Genomic DNA, 21,866 nt, shown 5'->3' with positions numbered 1-21,866 from the left:
TTGGGTCTATTACCATTCCATATCGTATATGGTGTGGTCTGAACAGATTTAGACGGTACCCTATTTAAAAGGTATGCCGCTGTGTCTAAGGCATATCCCTAAAACGATTTTGGAAGTTGAGTCTCACTCATCATAGACCTAACCATGTCTAACAAGGTTCTGTTTCTTCTTTCTGAGACACCATATTGGTGTGGTGTGTAAGGTGCAGTAAACTGCGAGAGAATTCCATTTTCTCTCAGATAATCCCGAAACTCATGGCTCAGATATTCACCATCACGATTTGATCGCAGTGACTTAACCATCTTGCCACGCTGTTTCTCTACTTCATCCGTAAAGGTAATGAAATAGGAGTATCCTCCTCTAGCCTTAATAGACATTGGGCCACATACATCAGAGTGAATGAGTTCTAATAACTCACTAGCCCTATGAATCTCAAGCCCTTTGGGCTTTTGACGAATCATTTTCCCAGCTAGACAAGATTCACATTGTCCATAGGATTCCAAATCCTTAAGATCTAGGCATCCATCTCTATGCATCCTAGACAATCTTGTTTCATTTTATGTGCCCTTGTCTACAGTGCCAAAGATAGGATTGATTATCTATCCTAGGTCGTTTCACATCTACATTGAGCACTTCAGTTCCCATTTCCAAAACATACAAGCTATTTATTAAAGAAGCAGTACCAAAAACAATATCATTCAAAATGATAGAAAATGTACCATCCCTAATAGTGAAAGCAAAACCATCTTGTTCTAAACAAGAAATAGAAATAATGTTTCTAGAAATGCCGGGAACATTAAGACAATTATTCAAATGCAATAAGAGGCCTGTAGGCTAATGAGGTCGGTATCTCCAACAGCATGAACAACAACTCTTACTCCATCACCAACGCGGAGGTCCACCTCGTTCTTCTCCAATCTTCTAGGGCTCCTAAGCACCTGCAACACATTGCAGATTATGAGAACCACAACTGGTATCCAACACCCATGAAGTCAGATTAGCACAAGAATAATTTATCTCAATCATGTGAGTACCTGAGGTAGAAGCATCACCATGCTCCTTCACACTCTTCAGGTAGTCTGGACAACCATGACACTCATTTGTGATATTCAAGTTGCGCTACATATATCCTCTTATCCTGTATTTCATGAGAGAACCAAACATATAGAGATTGATTGTCACTTCATTCGAGAAAAGATTCAGTCAGGAGAAATCAAGACAGCTTTTGTCAACTTTTCTGATCAACTAGCGGATGTCTTCACTAAAGCTCTTAGAGGTCCTCGGGTTGAATACATTTGTAGCAAGCTTGGTGCTCACAATATATACGCACCAGCTTGAGGGGGAGTGTTAGAATATATTAGATATGATTAGATATGATTGGATTACTTCCTATCTGTAAATATTCTGATTGGATTAGGTCTGGGCCTTTCACATAAGCCCATTAGGGTCTCTATATATTGTAATTCTCTGAATTAGTTCAATACACAACATATTATTTTATATTCAAGTATATAAAACGGACAAGGTTATTGAAACTTGAAATAATATCTAATTCATAAGGGGCTGCTTCCACAAAGACCCCGGAAGAAGCAAGCTTCCCCAAGATTGAATTATCCCTCAGAATCATACTTCATTGCATGATCCCTACTTCACCAAAACCCAAATCAAGTCAAAGTTGCTCTAGGCCTATAGGTGCTACTGGTGCCATCAACCAATAGCAAGAAATACTTACTTTCAACATCCTGATTCATTATACATAACGAGTCTAAATAAACCAAGCATAATCAATGTGGCATGGACAATCCCCATACTCACCAAATAAGGCAACAAAGCCCAACAGAGTATCAGCTCAATAAACCAAAATGAAACAAAAAATATAAGCAGCATCCAATCATATCAGCATAAGCATGTAAACAACAGTCAACTAAGCTCCGGCCTCCTGTCGCCCGAGGTCTCAACCCCCGATGTACCTGAACCTGAAAATATGCCCCAAACGTGGGGTGAGATCTCTAAAAAGAAATCTCAGTAAGCCAAGGGGTCCTCAAGGATCTCTCCACCCCAAGCTCACTTACATGTGCAATATAAGTTCAAAAGCAAATAAACAATATAAGTTCTAAAATCTGTGCAATGCATAATATAATCATGTCATGTGTGTTAAGAATCCTACTGGCCAGAGAATAAACATGCAGGATTTACACACGTCTACAACCTACAGTACAAGACGCCAATTGTACCTCACCCACAGAATCACCATATTGTATGACGCTACATACTCAGGCTTACCGTCTAGGTGGAACAACACATACATGTCACAAGGCACTTGCACTTAACAGCTCAAAAGTATTTCAATAAACATCATTTCATGAAAACACATCATGCATATAAACCATCCCCCCTGGGGTACGGTGGAACCAACAATGGGCAAAACCGAGGACACGAAAGCTTACCTCGCAAGCTAACTATTCAACACAAGAGTCCAACCCAGTCCAATGTCCACAAACAGCACTCTCACAGTCTGTTTATACCAACAATCATATCGATATTCATAATCTAATAGTTCATGACAATACGACAACGTTTTCCTTTTACGTTTCATGCCATTAGGCTTCTCACAAAGCCACAAGCCCTTAATCTAAGTGATTCTGACTTAGTTTAATTATTACAGGGGTTCAACTCTACCAATCATGGGTCCACAAACCCAAAATACCATTCTGTACGAACAGAACAGTGACCATCTCGAAATTTTCAGTATATCCGGATATATGTCGAGGCCATATCCGGATATCCATATCCGGATATCTCAAACCCCATATCCGGATATTTCGCGACAGCATGCAGTTTCTGCATTTCACGAGATATCACTCCAAGATTGCTCTTTTAACGATTTCAGAAGCTCAAACATACATTTCTAGGTGTGTTTAACATTACCCACCCTTAAGTTATTAACTTTAGCTTGTTACATGCATCAAGGTTCATTCTTTCCAAAGAAAACTCAAGAACAAAGGTGGTAAACCTTACCCAAGGCTTAAAACAGAAGCAAATGGTGCTCTTGGAGCTCACCAATCAGCCACACAACACTGACTTCACAAGGCTACGAATTTGCCTTGCAAGCTTGGTCCTTTATCAACAATGGTAGCTTCTTGAAGCTCAAAATGCCATCATAATGGCTCCCACAACTCACACCAAGAAGTCAGCCCCCCAACCCTTACTCAACTAACACTCAACTCAGAAATAGATCACCTTACACTCTCTAAAGTCTTATGCACACTCACACATGGAGATTTAGTGAAGAAACCAAGAGAAAAGGTGATCTCTTTGCTCACAAGGTGAAGAGGAAGAGGGTGGCAAACATGGAAAGCTCAAGATTCAGAAGAGAGGCACGTAGAGTGTGAGATTTCTGACCTAGAAATATGTGCCATTAAGTATATATAGGGATATTAAGATTAATCACACTGTATTAGAACTAATGGCTACGTTTATCATTTTAATCCCAAACTTTGAATTCAGAACCTAGCCATTTTCCTAAGATTTGTCATATTTTTATTTTATTTTTCACAACACTTTGCTGGTACGCGCTTTTACGTAGCCGGTATCAGTCTTGACACCAGTTTTCATTATTTTGACTTGAAACTTGTTATACCAGTCCTATATATTATTCTAGGAATACTATATTATAATTTTTTGTGATACTTCATCCGTACGCAATTGTACCGTAGAGCAGAATCGGTATCTGCACTTTTCGTCAGAAAAGCAACTTTCAGCATTATTAAGCCATTATATTAATTATTCTTACCTTACCATAATTATTTAAGGTCAATTATGAAATTATTCACTTAAGCTCATAATTAATTAATTAAATTCCTAATTTAACGGTGCGGGTTCTTACAATCACATTTATCACTAGCAACAAAGTTATTCTTATAATGTAATGCATTTGTTTAATTTCAAAACTGTGAAATTTTATAATAAAAATGTACCGAAGAGTTATGTGCATAGAGCACAAAAACCCAAGGGGCAATCCAAATGCAGGAAGATGGAGAGAAAATTATTTATTTGTGTATGTATACATATACATGATTGAATAACAAGGAAAAAAAATCAAATTGAGCCTCCAATGAAAAATTATCCATCATAAAATTTTCTATCTGAATAAAAATGTAAACTGTGAAGTTAAAAAAATCATAGCAGCTATGGAAGCAGCATATAGGCCAGTCTCAAGAACACTCCACCAATGATTCTAATTCCTTGACTATTTGATCTACAGCATGCACGATCATCTTCTTTATCTGTTTCATTAAAAATCATCCACCATAAACAAACATAAAATAAGAAAATGTTGGCTAACATCATAATTTCTTATACAACTTAAGTAAGTTGAAGCTAAGGAAGAGAGAAGGATAAAAGTAGATAAGGAAATATGTTATAGAAGAAAATCACCTCTAGCTTGTCTTCCCTCGCCTTGTGATTCCTAGGAAGAGGACGAAATTCATCCTTTAATCGCAAGCACATATGAATATTCTCAGAAGACACAAAATCTGAAGCAACTTTAGTGCATGACTGCAAGATTTCCATTATTGTAATTAGAGTTAAAGGGGTACAATAAATAAAAATGTGATAATGAGGCAATCCAATATGTGTCAAAGAGAAGTTTTACCTTGAGATTCCTAACTTGGTGTGGACATCCAGCAGGAATAAATACTGCCTCTCCAAGTTTCTGCTCAAACGTCCAAGGTTCTACACCTGAAAGTTAAGATTTGGGTAAATAACTAATTGTAGGCATTGCCCAAGTTGTTTGCAATTCTATGAACTAACTACTAACCAAATTCTTCCTTCAGCTTCTTCTTGTGCTCCAAAGTCAAATAAAAACATTGGTCATGAATTGGATGGGCAACCTAACCAGAATAGAAATTAATGAACACCAAAGCATAAGAAGCAAGGATAAGCACAAATATAAGACAAATATAACAATACCTTTTGAACTGGACAACAATAAGTATGTCTAAATTCTTTAGAATGTTTTCGTAGATATGCTTCTAACTTTTCAGTATCCTCCCTCCGAAAGATGTCCCAAAGAGCACCACCTGTTTCTGTTGTTTCTTTAGAGATAGCAGGCACATCATTTGGAAATATCTTTCCATTGACTTTATGGCACTTCTTCTGGCATTCAGCAACCTGAGCATGACACTCTTTCTCATCTTGGGCCTTGTGTGCTTTCTTTAATTTTGAAATAACAGGGTGTTGTTCATCAGTCAATGTAACCTCAGCTGTATGAGTCAAAATATTCACCTGTGCAAATTATTCAACAAGAAATTAGAAATAAAAATTGAAGTAAATGTGCTAGCATTTGATACCTGACACAAGATATAGAGGAAATTTCTAAAGATGGAAATATATTATTTGTTATTAAAAGAGCATAATATTTGCATTTTGCAAAAAAAAAAATGCCTTAGATTAATTAGAAGTTTCATCCATTCTCTAAGAACAGAATATAATCATTTGCCATCTTACAATATGGTTACCCATATTAACAAACTATAAATTCCAAGTTTCAACCATATAAAAACAACATTTTAAACTACTGAAAGTAAAGCTATAATTTCTGCAACCGAAGGAATGACTCAAATTCAACAAAGAAAAAACAAGAGCAATTAAAAAATTATTTAAGAAGCACCAGCATAACATGAAGAAAACTAGGATTTTGTATTCAATGCACAAATATAATGTAGTTTCTAACAAGGCTTTAAATAATAGAAATTATATGTTACAAGGTATCATACCGCATCAGACATATCACAGTGAAGCTTTGTTACAGAGTCCCCTCTGCCAAGTTCTTCTTTAGTCCCATATGCAATATAGGTTTTAGGACCCATGTCAGGCTTTAGGACATGAGCTGGTAACTTTGCAGCAAGGTTGAGGATTCCAGCTTGAGGATCACTGTACTCTTGAAATGGTAAACAACGGATAAATTCATCACAATGCCGAGGCAAAAGATCTTCAAACTTGTCAGAGGGGGGCCAGACTTTTAGCTTGAGCATCTCTGGCCAGAGATTCATATATGTTCTTCCTTTCGTATAACCTTTAAAGAAATCACGAATGAGAATTTCTACCTGCAAAGGTTTAGAAGGGTATTAATCAGAGTTCTAATATTATATGCAGGAAATACAAAGTGAAATTGTTATTCTTAACATTAAGAAGGAAATGAATAAGAAAAAAGACATGATTACTGGAAATGAATAAACTACCCACTGTCCATTACAATATAAAAGAAATATAATATCATATGCTTTTACACCTACCCAATTCAAAGATAGTTATTTTATGACAATGATTTTGTGGGGAAATGTTAGTATAAAAGCACAAAAAGGATGATAGAAGCAAACCTCACAACAAGACAGGCAATCAATGGCCTTCACTTTTGACGCATTTGAGCTGTTCCCTGAAACCAAATTTTCACAAAATGCTCGCCAAGTGACCTTTGACTCCCAACTCAGACCTGTCCCTTGTTTAAGAACCTCCCGAACTATGATTGGTTCACCTTTAATCCAATGTTATTGGAAGAGAAATAGCCCTTCTTCTGACAAGTCACTTGACACTGGACAGTATATGTTATTATCATTCGTGCCATCTCTAAAAGCAGCTCTTATCATAGAATTGCTGCTTAATACTGCTTCTTTCTGAAGAGTTTTGTGCTCAATTTTGCAAAAATTCTTCAGCATGTTACGAGTTTTGTCTTCCAAATTAGGAATCAGTCCATTTGGAAGTATGCACTTCAACTCCAATACACAGTCACCACAACCCCCCATTTCTTTTGGAGCACATCTAATACTTCCATCACTGTTAGCATTCCAATCAGTATATATCTCAATAGTGTCCTCTGAAGTCCCTAAATCACAATATACTGGTTGAGGATGACCACCATGCATGTACTCAATGCCCTTATTATCATATTCAAACTTCAGTTCAGGCCGGGGTGAAATACTTCCATTTCGTATTTCTTGACAGCAAGTAAGACAGATTTCAAACGAACACTTGGGGCAGCTTCTATAAAGATCAACAATAGACGTGGCACAGTGATCACTGCTCCAAGAACAAAAAAATTAAAATAAAAGATCTTGTAAAATATAGAAGGAATCATGCTATAGTATATATTAGGAAAAAGGACAGATACAATACCAATAGATACGTTCATCGTCACTACAAGTACTTCGAGGTATCTTAATCTAAGAACATGATTTTCCTGACAAGAGAGATTAGTTAGTGATGTCTCAAAAGTTAAGTAAAAAAAAAAACACAGAGCTAAAGCTTAAAACCTTGTATCTTGGCTTCAATCTCATGCTCATGACTTTGTTCTTAACGAATTTGTTCCACAAACGAAAAAAGAGAATTAGTCATGTATTGCAAATATCGAACCTTTTCACAATCTGTGAACTTCCCGTTAGATGTCTGAATGGAGATAACAAATTAGAGGACAAGGCCAAAGACAAAGAAATAAAAAATATACTTTTGAACAAGAGAAAAATTAAGGGTGTCTACTGGATTATGACATGTGGGCTAATCAGATCCTCTGTTTGTTATGTCAGTGTGCATCTGATATTAGTCTATATAAGATATGTGTGACAGAGGCCTTTCTTTCAATTTATTGAAGAACTCTGATCTTTGAGGAGCTATGATATTTTAGAAGGGATTTCCCAACATGCTGGTCTTAAATTCAAAGAACTAGAATTTGCTTACTTTTAGATTTGAACCTGAGAAAAATGGTATTTGAGCCCATGATCCTACATTTTTCTTCTCGCCATGATGCCACTAAACAAACTTTTATATTGGATCCAATGAATTAATAGGGATATTTGTCATGACTACTCTATATCAAGCTCAGAAACAAGATTTGATTTCCGCATACATACATGTAAGTTGTGAGTACAGTAATACCATTAGAATTGCCATAATTATTATAGTCCATCATGATTTAGCATTGTGCTTACTAGTAAAAATAATAGTCCATTCATGATTTGCTGCATAATGATGTTTAATTTTTACCTTGTATAGATGCACCAGTCGAAGAGCTGGGAGGATGGTGTAAAAAAATCAAGAGGTATGAATCTGAAACAGATTGTACATATATTGTACGTGTGCAGATTTTCTCTTTAAGCAAAAATTTCATAACCACATACTACCATAGTCTCTTCGAACCATACTAGCCTAATTAGATTCTTTTAGTAAAGTTTTTTTGATAACTTGTTATAATATAATAAGAATTCTTAGTTAACACTCTGGATAAGTTTTTTTTATAAATACAAGTTTTTTTTTTAAATAAATAAATAATTTGAGTTGACAAGTTAATTGGACCCACTTAAAGTTTACAAGGGTTTACTTCAAGACGGGGTGCTTGTAGCCATCAAAAAGCGGCGTGCACTCCCGAGTCATGAATTTGTTGATGAGGTAATAATCGGTTTCCTGATCTAAAACTTGATTGCATGAGGTACTGTGAAATAAATAATTGATGTGAAGTGACTTGAATTGCCATAGAGTGAATAGTGACAAAGTTAGAAGTCTCCTTGATGAATTTCTTTAGAGATGGTTAGTTAGTAAAAAAATTTCCTTGATTTCTTTTGTATATGTATTTTTTTTCTGAGTCATGAAAATAATTTTAAACAGATGCCCTTCTTTTTCTTCTAGTTTTACTTCTCTATTCCTTATCTGTTTCTGCTTCAGCATTTTGAGTAGAATTCTTTCGAAGTTGCTAGTTAGCCTCATATATTAGTTGATTCAGAATGATGAAAATTACTTTGCACATCATTTCACACTTAACAGAATATTTGGTGTTCAATAATTTCTGAATAAAGTCTTCATTTTCTTTGTTCTGAAATATATGCGAGCATAATCAGAAATCAGTATTTCTGTCCCACCCACAAAGCCTCTTGTCAAGTACTTTGAAACTTTTAACTAGTCTGGTGATTATTTCTGAGATAAAACTGTAAATCAAATAATTCTAGTAATATGGATTAGCAACATTTCAATCAATACAAGTTTTTTATAAATAAAATAAATTAAAAATTTAATTAGTATGAATTATTTGTAAATAAGTTTTACACTGCGAGTTACTTATACTTTGTTAATGCTATGCAGACCAAATCAATAGGAACAACAACTCTATCCAGATAGATGAGGGGTGAAACCATCCTATGTGCATCCTAGACTTCAAATAGCAAACTTCACATATGTGACAGGTATTTTATCTTTTAATTTCTCTTACTTGGGTCCATTAATGTATTGAAGGTAAATGATGATGATAGCTGTGGAAAAACTGTTGGTTGATCTAAAAAGTATTTCACCATCTAATCTCATGAAAAAATATCTCTTGCCTTTCTAAAATATTTAATTCCCAACCTTTTTATGTCTCATGAATTGAATTGAAGCCTTTCAGAATGTGTATGCTGGAATAGGTATTGGTAATAAGTAATAATTTGAAATGCATTGATAACCAACCAAGGCTTACCCTATTAGGTGGATTTGGCTACACGGATTGATTGACATTGTTGGGTTCTAGCAAAATCCGTATTTTCAATCTAACCCTGGAAGAAATATATTAGATAATTTTTAATTCTATTGTTATATCCTGGAATCAATCAGGATAAAAATACTACAATTTGAAAAAGATAAGAAAAAACTCACATTGAAGTGCCTTAATTTATTTAAATTCTTTGTTCACTTTTAATCTTATGGCTTTACGAAGGATTGTGTAATTGGGAATTCGTATTGAAATGGTTAAAAGAGAATTTCCAAATGTGTATGGACAGGTAGAAGGAATAGAATTTAGGGTTGGTTCATGAAAATTTTCAATAAAAAACGACACGATTCATGGCTTTGTAAATTTTTATTTTATTTTTGAGTAGGCCATTGGGTTCACTTAAATTGTCCTGCTGATGTTTTGGTATTGCAACTTCATCTTTTCATTGAAGCTTTATCCTTTTTCTTGTTGGTTATTGATAGAGAATGACTTTAAATAACTTGATGTATATTGTGCCTTGAACCTAGGTGGACTACAACATTAGATGAAGTTATAGTGTATCCTATTCCAGCAGCACTTTACCTTGTCAAAAATTTGCTTCAGGTTGGGGATGGATGGTTATGTTTGTTATGGTGACAATGGGATTATTCCACAACTTTGGTATTGCAACAGATATTTAATGCTTTCTGAAATCTGATTGTATTTACTTTTCAATTTTATGGCAGTATTACATCTTTGCATATGTAGACGCTCCAGGCTATCAGATATTACAGAACTTCAATATCATCAGTACAGGTGTCCTATACAGAATTATACTTAAGAAAAAGTAAGTCTTTTGTTCATTTCTTTTTCTTACAATATAAAATTGTTGCCTATTCTCCATTTTATGAGTACTCTATACAGAATTATACAGATTTTTTTATGGCTTTGAGAAATTAGACATTCCCCGGAAGAATACAACCAAATAATCGTTCAGCATTCGGAGAACCATATAGATAAGGACCGTTAGAAAATGAAGTGTATCTAGATAGGTTTTATTTTGGATATTGTATGCTTGAAAGATAAATGCCACTTTCCTCTTCGTGCATGTAAGAATTTGTGATTCCCAAGTCCCCTATAGGAAGAATTCTGAAACAGTTGAACAGGAAAATGGCAAGCTCTAATAAAAAGGTGAAAATATATAGAAAAATCTGCTTACTACTCCGTTGACATCCAAGATACTTGTAGTGGATGCTATGTGCCTTTTAGCTGTCAGAGAACACGCAGGGTATCTTACTCCTAGTGTTTTCTCTTGTTTTGATACATGATACTTGATAAACCTCTCAAGTGTGGTTACTTGCATCAGTTTGTCAAGGTCTACCATCCCAATTCTCTCAATATATACAGGTCTGCCATCTCTATCAACTCCATGGTATCCATGAGGATAGCATTTCTTCACTTCTATGTACTCCGTAAATTTGAACTCCTGATTAAGTACCAAAATGTGAATCCCATAAACAAATCAAATTCAACAGTAGTCAGTAGCATCATTATGTGAATCCCATAAAATGGCTTGAAAAATACAGAGTTATTATAAAAGTAGGGGGGTCACAAGATCTACAAAAAAAAATAGTTGTTAGCCATATCGTAGTTTTGTTCTTTACAGCATTCAAATTTCCACATCAAGAAATATGTAGAAACCTTTAAAGTACATAAATTAATAAACACAACATATGATCATTATTCATTAGGCATTTCATACTCCAAATATGTTTTGCTGGCATTAGTAATTTCCATATAACCATAATGATTGTTCTAGAGTAAGCATGTAAAGAACTGCTTGTTCAGAATTCATAATAGGTAACAGAGTATTCGTAAGATATTTAACCATCCATGGAGCTATGAAACTTTGTATATTTTGGATAGTCGTGACTAACAATAAGAATATTGTGACTTTAAAATGCTATGTAGACTTCATATAACTTTTGGGGTTAAATCACAATCATTAGCAGCTCATTGGAAGAGAAGGGATTGGTTACTTGGAGTTGTGCTAGAAGCCTTGAAAAATTATTTCTTGCACATTTAATTGCCTGTCACAGTTGCAGAATTTTCATGTTGTATTACAATCATATTGTATGTACTTACAATCATATTTCATGTTGTATCACAAACATTTATTTGTCTATTCTGTGTCAAGGTTTCTTTTAATATATATTGTCTCTCATCTCCTTCTCTGACTAGTTGAACCACCTTTCAGAGGCTCACCTAGGGCACCAAGATCAATTAGGAACAGGATAGTATCCTCAGATTCAAAACACAAAGTCAATGGAAAAGCTGTTATGAAATCAAGATATGTATCCACTGCTACTGAATGCATGACTAGTTCGATTTCTCCAAATGGCTCACCCGCCTTAGAGACTATCTATTCGAAGTTTCACCACCTGAGAAGGATTTTGGAAGAAGACTCATCAAGTGATAATTCATCCCTTATCAGCAGCAATTCTGATGAAGGTTCTTGCAGTACTGATAGCACATGTGAATCAACTAGTACTGATGACTTTGCAGATTATATTTTTGGTGATTTGGGACGTGGCTGGTGTGGCAAGCTGAGAAATTCTGATTCTGACACTTCCTCTGCATTGCCATCAATTTTCAATTATTTGATCCCATGTCGATCTATGTACCTTGTATATAAGTTTAAAGATGGTGTAATAATAAAGTGTGCACAAGTTACTAACCATTTGAATCCTGTAACATGGTTTTTGGCATAGTGCAAAAGTATTATTTACTTCTTGTTAAGATAGTAGGTCTGTGAATGATGTATTTAAAAGTTGGAAAAAAAATTCTTCCTTAAGACCGGTTCGGAAGTGGTTCGAAACTGGTTCAGAAGTGGTTCTAGTTCGAAACCGGTTTGAAACCAGTTCATAAGCGGTTCGGCTTGAACCGATTCCGAACCGGTTTTAAACCGAACCGAACCGAACCGAACCAGTTTCATTTTAAAAAAAAATCGGTTCAAAGAACTAGTTCTTCAAAAAAATTGGTTCGGGTCGACCCATGCCCAGTGGCGGACGCAGGAGTTTTATTGAGAGGGGGCGAAAAATAAAAATACCTCTTCATAAATAAATGTATTTCAAATACAATACAGACTTAATATGCAAAAAATTGAAAGAAATCTATTACAGAAATTAAGATCATTTCACTTGACTCTTACTCTACGTGTTTTCATATTGTTAAACCTATCTACAATAAAATAGATCCATAAAATGTTTAAATAAATTATAGATAAATAAATAAATTAAAAAAATGTATGTTGAAATGCATTGTACCTAAATGATGCTTGGACAAGCTGTTGAATCCAGTAAAATTATTCAAATATAATCATCAAGATATATTGTAGAACAATACTCCAGCAAGCTAACCAACATTGAAAAGTAAACACTTCTAGATCTCAGAGTCCAAAAAATAAGAAAATACAGACTAAAAAAATACACTAACAGATCAATAAATGAAGCATTTGAAAATTTGAAATATTACAAGTCCCCAATAAATATGTTGTTATGCTCTATTGTATTTCACCTTGAGTTTTGATTTTTTTTTAATTTATTGGTTCATCCATATTTTGAATTTTTTTTTTAGTTTATTTGTCCAACACAATTTATTCTTTCAGTTTCAAAAGTAATCCTTAATGAAACATTAAAGCATTAAAAAATATTAACGCACCGAATATCGGTATAAAAAATGTTAATTAATGGAAGATAATGAGTCAAAACAAAACATTCAAAGCATAGGGATGATATGAACGAATTCGAAACAAAACAATCAAATAATAGCAGCATTGTTAATTTCATAAAAAAAATAGAGATAGTGAGAGACCTGAGCCGAGAAGATTTGTTAAAATTGAGAGAGAGAGGATTTTTTCCATGGGGATGCAGATGGGGCCATGATTGAGTGTAGTGTGATATCTTATGGTGTCATGGAAAAAAAGTTTATATTATACAAATTTTAAAACAAATAATTGAATAATATTACTAAAATTTTATTTTATATATATATAAAAAAAATTCATTGGGGGGGCGGGGGCCCACCCTAGCCCCCCTCTAAATCCGCATATGCTCATCCCTACGCTCACGTTTACGTAAACCCAAACCTCCTAACTCCTTGTCTTTTCTTTTTATTTTTCTTTTTATTTTCTATGTTGTGGGCTTTTTTTCTTATTTATTTTAATTCATCCACGATCTCCGTTCCATAGCCACAAAACTAACAACAACTCTTCTCATTTAGGGGCATTTAGTAGAATTTTTTTTTATCCGAAAAATAATTATTATAGGAATATATTGAGAAATATATTTTTGCTGGAATGTTATTAAAAAAGTGTTTATAGTATAGCAAAATTTTCCTGGGGTTTAATGGTTAAATTTACTGAGTGTGTATTTGATTGGTTATGAAATATTAGTGGGAATGTGAGGTTATTTTACGAAAATAACTCCAACTTTACCTTTTGTTTGAAACGTTGTATCTAACGTTACTGAAGACAAAGAAGAACGGATCTGGGTTTGCTAAAAAAATACAGGAGAACACAAAACTTTATAGATATCGGAGGATGTGACAAACGTTGAAAATGTACAGCTACCAAATGGAGTTGACGCGATGACCAGAAAGTAGAGGGGTCACACAGTCATCAGTGGCTAAAAGTTTTGCCACATCCACTCTGCTTCATGCATGCAGCCAATATGTCAAGATACCAATATACCTTGCAATGTGTAAACGGGTAAATCTCCAAGCTTGGACAGTGGAGTAGATCTTGTTCCAAAAAGATGCTGACAACTAGACAGAGGGAGCAACAAATTCTTTCACACACATATCGTACAAAAAAGAAGGTTAATTTGGTCAACATTTTCGCGGCTTATTTTCACTTCCCCAGGCAAAAAACATTTCCATCTAATCCATGGAACTATTGAGCCAAGGACCATACAAAAGTTTGCACACAACACCCATTGTCGGAAAAAATATATAGCTTGAAAAGTTATTGTTTTTTTGGTACCAAAAGTGGGGTTGTTATTTCCCCAAACATGGTTTCCCGGCCACTAACTAACTCACAAAAGACTACAACAGAATCTCCTCCTTTACACCTAACTTTTCCCCAACAGAAACTAACTCCCTTGCAATTGATTCCCCCTTCAGCACACATAATCTTGTCCCAAACTCTAATGGGCCTGTCCATAGAGCTCTTGTTATCACAGCCCCTCATAGGTTCCTCATCAATCATCTCCTGTTGGATTGTAAGCAGAGATCTAGCAGTTGCGGTTCATCAAAGAGATATGACCAAGACATCACTAACAGGTCCACTTTGTGTGATTGAAAGTGAGAGAGAGACTCATACTAGAGATATAAAAATGGGTCAACTTGTTCCATTAGCCACTATTCTATGCTTAAGGGCAAAAAGTCCATAGGATAAGGTTGATAATAATAAAGGTATGCACAGTTCAAAAGTCTTATAGGATAAGGTTAACCCGTTGGTCATACAAAAATTACAATTTCAAAAAGTTTCATTACTTTTATTGAATCCAATGCATTTAAAATTATTTTAATAAATTAATATTTGACACTTTCGTAAAATATTCCATAGAAAATATTATTTCTTCATAATTTAATTTTTTAAAGAAATAATATTTGCACACAAATACAAGTGAAATATAAACAAAATTTTAATTATTTTTCCATAAATCCTTAAATAGTGAGTCTATATTAAAAAAATTAAACATCGTATTATATGTTAAAATAATGATATTTATTATTAAGTAATACTTATAATAAAAAATTTATTTAGTAAACTTTTTATTATAGGTTAAAAATTTAATGTTTTAATTTTTTTAGTTAAATAAGACTTTACATAACTATAATATTCTAATATTTTACTTTCTTTAATTCCACAATATTAATATTATAAATGACGTGACTTTAATATATATATATATATATACATTGTTATTATATTAATAATTATGTCTGCAAACAAAAGAAATTAATTTTTGATTTTATTTTTTTGATTTGACAAAGAAAAAACTATTTTAAAGAAGTTCTAATATAACAAAAAACATATAAATAACGCATAAAAGAAAACATCATATTAATGCAGCAAATTGGGTAATTGAAAAAGAAGAAGAAAAAAACCCCAAAACATTATAAAATTATGTAGGCGATCGCCCCTATTCAATTTTCTCAAAGGACTACTAAATTACTCATCATATTTTTGTAACAACTATTTGTTACGTTTTTCCCTATTTTGTTAAAAGATAATATTATTTGAATTAATTTAAAAGATACTGATATGGATAATTACACAGGCCCATCAGGGTTAACGTCCAGAAAGGCCCCAAGCAGAACACAGGCCCCATAACGCGCGATACATGCATTTCGCAGAAGGACCAAGAAGCGTAATTGCTTTATTGCGTAGAACCGCCTTATGTAACTTAAAGGATAAGGAAGGATTCTATGACAGGCTGAGATCCACCGTGCATGCAGACCAACACACGAAAGACAGCTTCAGTTTGCCACCACTCTAAGAAGATAAACAATTTTGTAGACTTATAGCCTGAAAGGCACCAGCTGAGACAGATAAGTCTGCAGCCCATAACAACCAATGAGGAGGCATGTCGTCTACCGAAGGCGGCATAAGGCTTGCAATAAATATAAAGGGTACAAACCCAGGTATGATAATCTGATTTCCATAAAACATAACATAAACCTTGCATTGATACTGACTTGAGCGTCGGAGTATCTTTACAGGTACCCCCTAGTCATCTCCATTGCGCCAGAAGTCTTCACCAACCATCACCTATACAATGAACGTCTTCAGCCCACAAAACACTGTTTGCGACCCAAAGTCTTCAACATTCAACCGTGTATGATTTATCTAATCCATATTGAACTGGTCTGATCATAAAGAAAAAAGAAGGTAAAACCTTAGCTGGTTAAAACTTCCAATACGCAGAAACAGAAAGGTAAAGCCTTAACTGGTTAAAACTTCTGATACAAAGAAAGAGGAAGGTAAAACCTTAATTGGTTAAAACTTCTAGTCCACAAAATGTCAAAAGAAGTGCACAGGAAGAAAAAGATCAAAAACTTCGTTGGTCTACACTTCTATTACGCGAAGAAAAACGCACAAGTTAAAGTGGCATCCAAAATTATTCAAGCGGCATCAAACCAAGAAAACATGCACAATACGGTATGCAATTATATGAACTTTAACTATATACAAAATCTTGCAAACCTTAAAGCACTAGCAAAGTACAAAACATAGCGCCAAATAAAGGCACAATGAAATGCACCCTCATACTTAAAAGCTTAGAGCACCCAGATTATTAATCTCAGATTCACATCGCGCAACATGTGAAAGTGATATTACAATTTAACACAAGAACAAGCAGACACATTAAGAAATGAAGATAAATTATAAATATTTGAAAACACTCATTATCTAGCACAAAATCAAATAGTTTGGACTCATTATCCAGACCATGTGATAATTGTCTTACAAAATATATCATTAGTATAAACAAAATAACGGAGATTTGGAAGGTGGTCTTAAATCGCCTAGATGGACATATCACGAGGCCCATCTGCTGCATCAGTTTGGTTGTCTGCTGTATTTTCTGGCACAATTGGTTGCGCAGGAGTCTCGATGTCCATTGCGCTTACTAAATCCATTGGCTCCTCCTTTTGCTGGTCATTTAACTTCATCAACTATCCATTCTTCACAAAATGAAGATAATGAACATTCTCCAGCTTCGCCGTTGGATTAAAAAGGAACACCTGCTCAAGGATATTCTCATAAGTGCCAACAACCTCATTTTCAAACAGTCCTTGATATCTCGCCACCTCAGAATTCAGACTCGTCTTCTCTTCATCTAAGGACCCAATGGTTACCAATAAGTCCTTCACTTGGTTTGACAGGCCAGTCTTTTGCGTTTAGAGTGTAGCATTACTGGCCTTTAACTCTTTCAGTTCAGCTCTTGCGACATGTTAGTTTTTTCATCTTCAGCCATCTTCTTGGCTCGTTCAAATTCAGCAAGCAGGTCGGTCTTCTCATCTCCCAGCATCTCAATGCGCTCCTTAAAGAAGGCAACATTACCTACCAAATAGAAGACACAATTCCCAGAGGAAAAGGGGTTAGCCAAAAAATGCTTTGATAAATAGGAAACCTTATGTAGATTCAGCAAGGTATTATACATACCAGTTAGCGACATTAATCGTTGATTTGCCATATTTCTTTGCCACCTCTCTTTCCCAGTCACCCATCTCAGCCTTTTCAATCAAATGGCCAATTTTTTGCTATTAGCGTATAAACAATCCTCCATGTCCCAGCCACCTCCCCAATAGGTTGAATCTTGGAAAAAAGGGCTGGATTCTGCGACTTTTCTTTTATTGCCCCTTAATGATTGGATTATTTCTTTCTTCTTCTTTAAAGGGGAAGGCACTTCTTTGGCGATATGAGGACCAGGGGAAGTAAGGCACGTTGCGCCATGACTTGATTGTGCACCTGAGGGTGATGCACAAGTACATGTTTGTTGTATTCGGATCAGGGAAATACAGAAATTTGGATCCTCAGATACATCAAAGGAGCACCAGGAAAAAGGTTTGTTGTATTCGGATCAGGGAAATACAGAAATTTGTGGTTATTCAGATGCTGATTGGGCAGGATCACCCTCGGACAGGCGCTCTACTTCCGGCTATTGTGTCTTCTTTGGAGGAAACTTAATTTCTTGGAAGAGCAAGAAACAACCTGTTGTTGCTCGATCTAGTGCAGAAGCTGAGTATCGTGCAATGGCAAATACTACCTGTGAGTTAATCTGGTTAAAGCAGTTGATTCAGGAGCTTCATCTTTGTGAACAGAAACAACCCATGACACTCATTTGTGATAATCAAGTTGTGCTACATATATCCTCTTATCCTGTATTTCATGAGAGAACCAAATATATAGAGATTGATTGTCACTTCATTCGAGAAAAGATTCAGTCAGGAGAAATCAAGACAGCTTTTGTCAACTCTTCTGATCAACTAGCGGATGTCTTCACTAAAGCTCTTAGAGGTCCTCGGGTTGAATACATTTGTAGCAAGCTTGGTGCTCACAATATATATGCACCAGCTTGAGGGGGAGTGTTAGAATATATTAGATATGAATAGATATGATTGGATATGATTAGATATGATTGGATTACTTCCTATCTGTAAATATTTTGATTGGATTAGGTCTGGGCCTTTCACTTAAGCCCATTAGGGTCTCTATATATTGTAACTCTCTGAATTAGTTCAATACACAACATATTATTTCATATTCAAGTATATAAAACGGACAAGGTTATTGAAACTTGAAATAATATCTAATTCATAAGTGGCTTCTTCCACAAAGACCCCGGAAGAAGCAAGCTTCCCCAAGATTGAATTATCCCTCAGAATCATACTTCATTGCATGATCCCCACTTCACCAAAACCCAAATCAAGTCAAAGTTGCTCTAGGCCTATAGGTGCTACTGCTGCCATCAACCAATAGCAAGAAATACTCACTTTCAACATCCTGATTCATTATACATAACGAGTCTAAATAAACCAAGCATAATCAATGTGGCATGGACAATCCTCATGCTCACCAAATAAGGCAACAAAGCCCAACAGAGTATCAGCTCAATAAACCAAAATGAAACTAAAAAACATAAGCAGCATCCAATCATATCAGCATAAGCATGTAAACAACAGTCATCTAAGCTCCAGCCTCCTGCCGCCCGAGGTCTCAACCCCCGATGTACCTGAACCTGAAAATGTGCCCCAAACGTGGGGTGAGATCTCTAAAAAGAAATCTCAGTAAGCCAAGGGGTCCTCAAGGATCTCTCCACCCCAAGCTCACTTACATGTGCAATATAAGTTCAAAAGCAAATAAACAATATAAGTTCCAAAATCTGTGCAATGCAGAATATAATCATGTCATGTGTGTCAAGAATCCTACTGGCCAGAGAATAAACATGCAGGATTTACACACGTCTACAACCTACAGTACAAGACGCCACTTGTACCTCACCCACAGAATCACCATATTGTATGACGCTACATACTCAGGCTTACCGTCTAGGTGGAACAACACATACATGTCATAAGGCACTTGCACTTAACAGCTCAAAAGCATTTCAATAAACATCATTTCATGAAAACACATCATGCATATAAACCATCCCCCCGTGGGGTACGGTGGAACCAACAATGGGCAAAACCGAGGACACGAAAGCTTACCTCGCAAGCTAACTATCCAACACAAGAGTCCAACCCAGTCCAATGTCCACAAACAACACTCTCACAGTCTGTTTATACCAACAATCATATCGATATTCATAATCTAATAGTTCATGACAATACGACAACGTTTTCCTTTTACGTTTCATGCCATTAGGCTTCTCACAAAGCCACAAGCCCTTAATCTAAGTGATTCTGACTTAGTTTAATTATTACAGGGGTTCAACTCTACCAATCATGGGTCCACAAACCCAAAATACCATTCTGTACGAACAGAACAGTGACCATCTCGAAATTTTCAGTATATCCGGATATATGTCGAGGCCATATCCGGATATCCATATCTGGATATCTCAAACCCCATATTCGGATATCATATCCGGATATTTCGCGACAACATATATCACTCCAAGATTGCTCTTTTAACGATTTTAGTAGCTCAAACATACATTTCTAGGTGTGTTTAACATTACCCACCCTTAAGTTATTAACTTTAGCTTGTTACATGCATCAAGGTTCATTCTTACCAAAGAAAACTCTTGAACAAAGGTGGTGAACCTTACCCAAGGCTTAAAACAGAAGCAAATGGTGCTCTTGGAGCTCACCAATCAGCCACACAACACTGACTTCACAAGGCTACGAATTTGCCTTGCAAGCTTGGTCCTTTATCAACAATGGTAGCTTCTTGAAGCTCAAAATGCCATCATAATGGCTCCCACAACTCACACCAAGAAGTCAGCCCCCCAACCCTCACTCAACTAACACTCAACTCAGAAATAGATCACCTTACACTCTCTAAAGTCTTATGCACACTCACACATGGAGATTTAGTGAAGAAACCAAGAGAAAAGGTGATCTCTTTGCTCACAAGGTGAAGAGGAAGAGGGTGGCAAGCATGGAAAGCTCAAGATTCAGAAGAGAGGCACGTAGAGTGTGAGATTTCTGACCTAGAAATATGTGCCATTAAGTATATTTAGGCGTATTAAGATTAATCACACTGTATTAGAACTAATGGCTACGTTTATCATTTTAATCCCAAACTTTGAATTCAGAACCTAGCCATTTTCCTAAGATTTGTCATATTTTTATTTTATTTTTCGCAACACTTTGTCGGTACGTGCTTTTACGTAGCTGGTATCAGTCTTGACACCAGTTTTCATTATTTTGACTTGAAACTTGTTATACCAGTCCTATATATTATTCTAGGAATATTCATGCACTTATTATAATTTTTTGTGATACTTCATCGGTACGCAATTATACCGTAGAGCAGAATCGGTATCTGCACTTTTCGTCAGAAAAGCGACTTTCAGCATTATTAAGCCATTATATTAATTATTCTTACCTTACCATAATTATTTAAGGTCAATTATGAAATTATTCACTTAAGCTCATAATTAATTAATTAAATTCCTAATTTAACGGTGCGGGTTCTTACAATCACATTTATCACTGGCAACAAAGTTATTCTTATAATGTAATGCATTTGTTTAATTTCAAAACTGTGAAATTTTATAATAAAAATGTACCGAAGAGTTATGTGCATAGAGCACAAAAACCCAAGGGGCAATCCAAATGCAGGAAGATGGAGAGAAAATTATTTATTTGTGTATGTATACATATACATGATTGAATAACAAGGAAAAAAAATCAAATTGAGCCTCCAATGAAAAATTACCCAACACAAAATTTTCTATCTGAATAAAAATCTAAACTATGAGGTTAAAAAAATCATAGCAGCTATGGAAGCAGCATATAGGCCAGTCTCAAGAACACTCCACCAATGCTTCTAATTCCTTGACTATTTGATCTACAGCATGCACGATCATCTTCTTTATCTGTTTCATTAAAAATCATCCACCATAAACAAACATAAAATAAGAAAATGTTGGCTCTTATACAACTTAAGTAGGTTGAAGCTAAGGAAGAGAGGAGGATAAAAGTAGATAAGGAAATATGTTATAGAAGAAAATCACCTCTAGCTTATCTTCCCTCGCCTTGTGATTCCTAGGAAGACGACGAAATTCATCCTTTAATCGCAAGCACATATGAATATTCTCAGGAGACACAAAATCTGAAGCAACTTTAGTGCATGACT

General features: G+C 35.3%; 1 protein-coding gene, 1 long non-coding RNA gene and 1 pseudogene across 2 annotated transcripts; 2 read left to right on the top strand and 1 right to left on the bottom strand.

Annotated features, from left to right (window-relative positions):
- Positions 1-4,214: 4,214 nt before the first annotated feature.
- On the bottom strand, positions 4,215-7,452 carry LOC133293484 (lysine-specific demethylase JMJ26-like; annotated as a pseudogene).
- A 222-nt stretch (positions 7,453-7,674) lies between these two features.
- Positions 7,675-9,089, top strand: LOC133293488 (uncharacterized). Its single transcript, XR_009749061.1, has 3 exons — positions 7,675-7,906; positions 8,047-8,092; positions 8,357-9,089. It is a non-coding gene; the product is annotated as an uncharacterized LOC133293488 (long non-coding RNA).
- A 947-nt stretch (positions 9,090-10,036) lies between these two features.
- Positions 10,037-12,258, top strand: LOC133293483 (ubiquitin carboxyl-terminal hydrolase 16-like). The gene is made up of 3 exons (XM_061492064.1): positions 10,037-10,111; positions 10,234-10,334; positions 11,745-12,258. The coding sequence occupies exon 3, from the start codon at positions 11,827-11,829 to the stop codon at positions 12,256-12,258; it is 432 nt and encodes a 143-aa protein (XP_061348048.1). The 5' UTR covers positions 10,037-10,111; positions 10,234-10,334; positions 11,745-11,826.
- Positions 12,259-21,866: the final 9,608 nt, after the last annotated feature.

Source organism: Gastrolobium bilobum, unplaced genomic scaffold, assembly GCF_033153095.1.
Source record: "Gastrolobium bilobum isolate Gb01-03AN ecotype WA unplaced genomic scaffold, APGP_CSIRO_Gbil_v1 utg18244, whole genome shotgun sequence".
NCBI lineage: Eukaryota > Viridiplantae > Streptophyta > Magnoliopsida > Fabales > Fabaceae > Gastrolobium > Gastrolobium bilobum.
Note: the sequence above shows the minus strand (reverse complement) of the source record. Positions and strands in the feature narration are given on the sequence as shown.

Excerpts from the sequence above, each read along its gene's own strand:
- LOC133293483 (XM_061492064.1), top strand. The coding sequence starts at position 11,827 with ATGAAATCAAGATATGTATCCACTGCTACTGAATGCATGACTAGTTCG.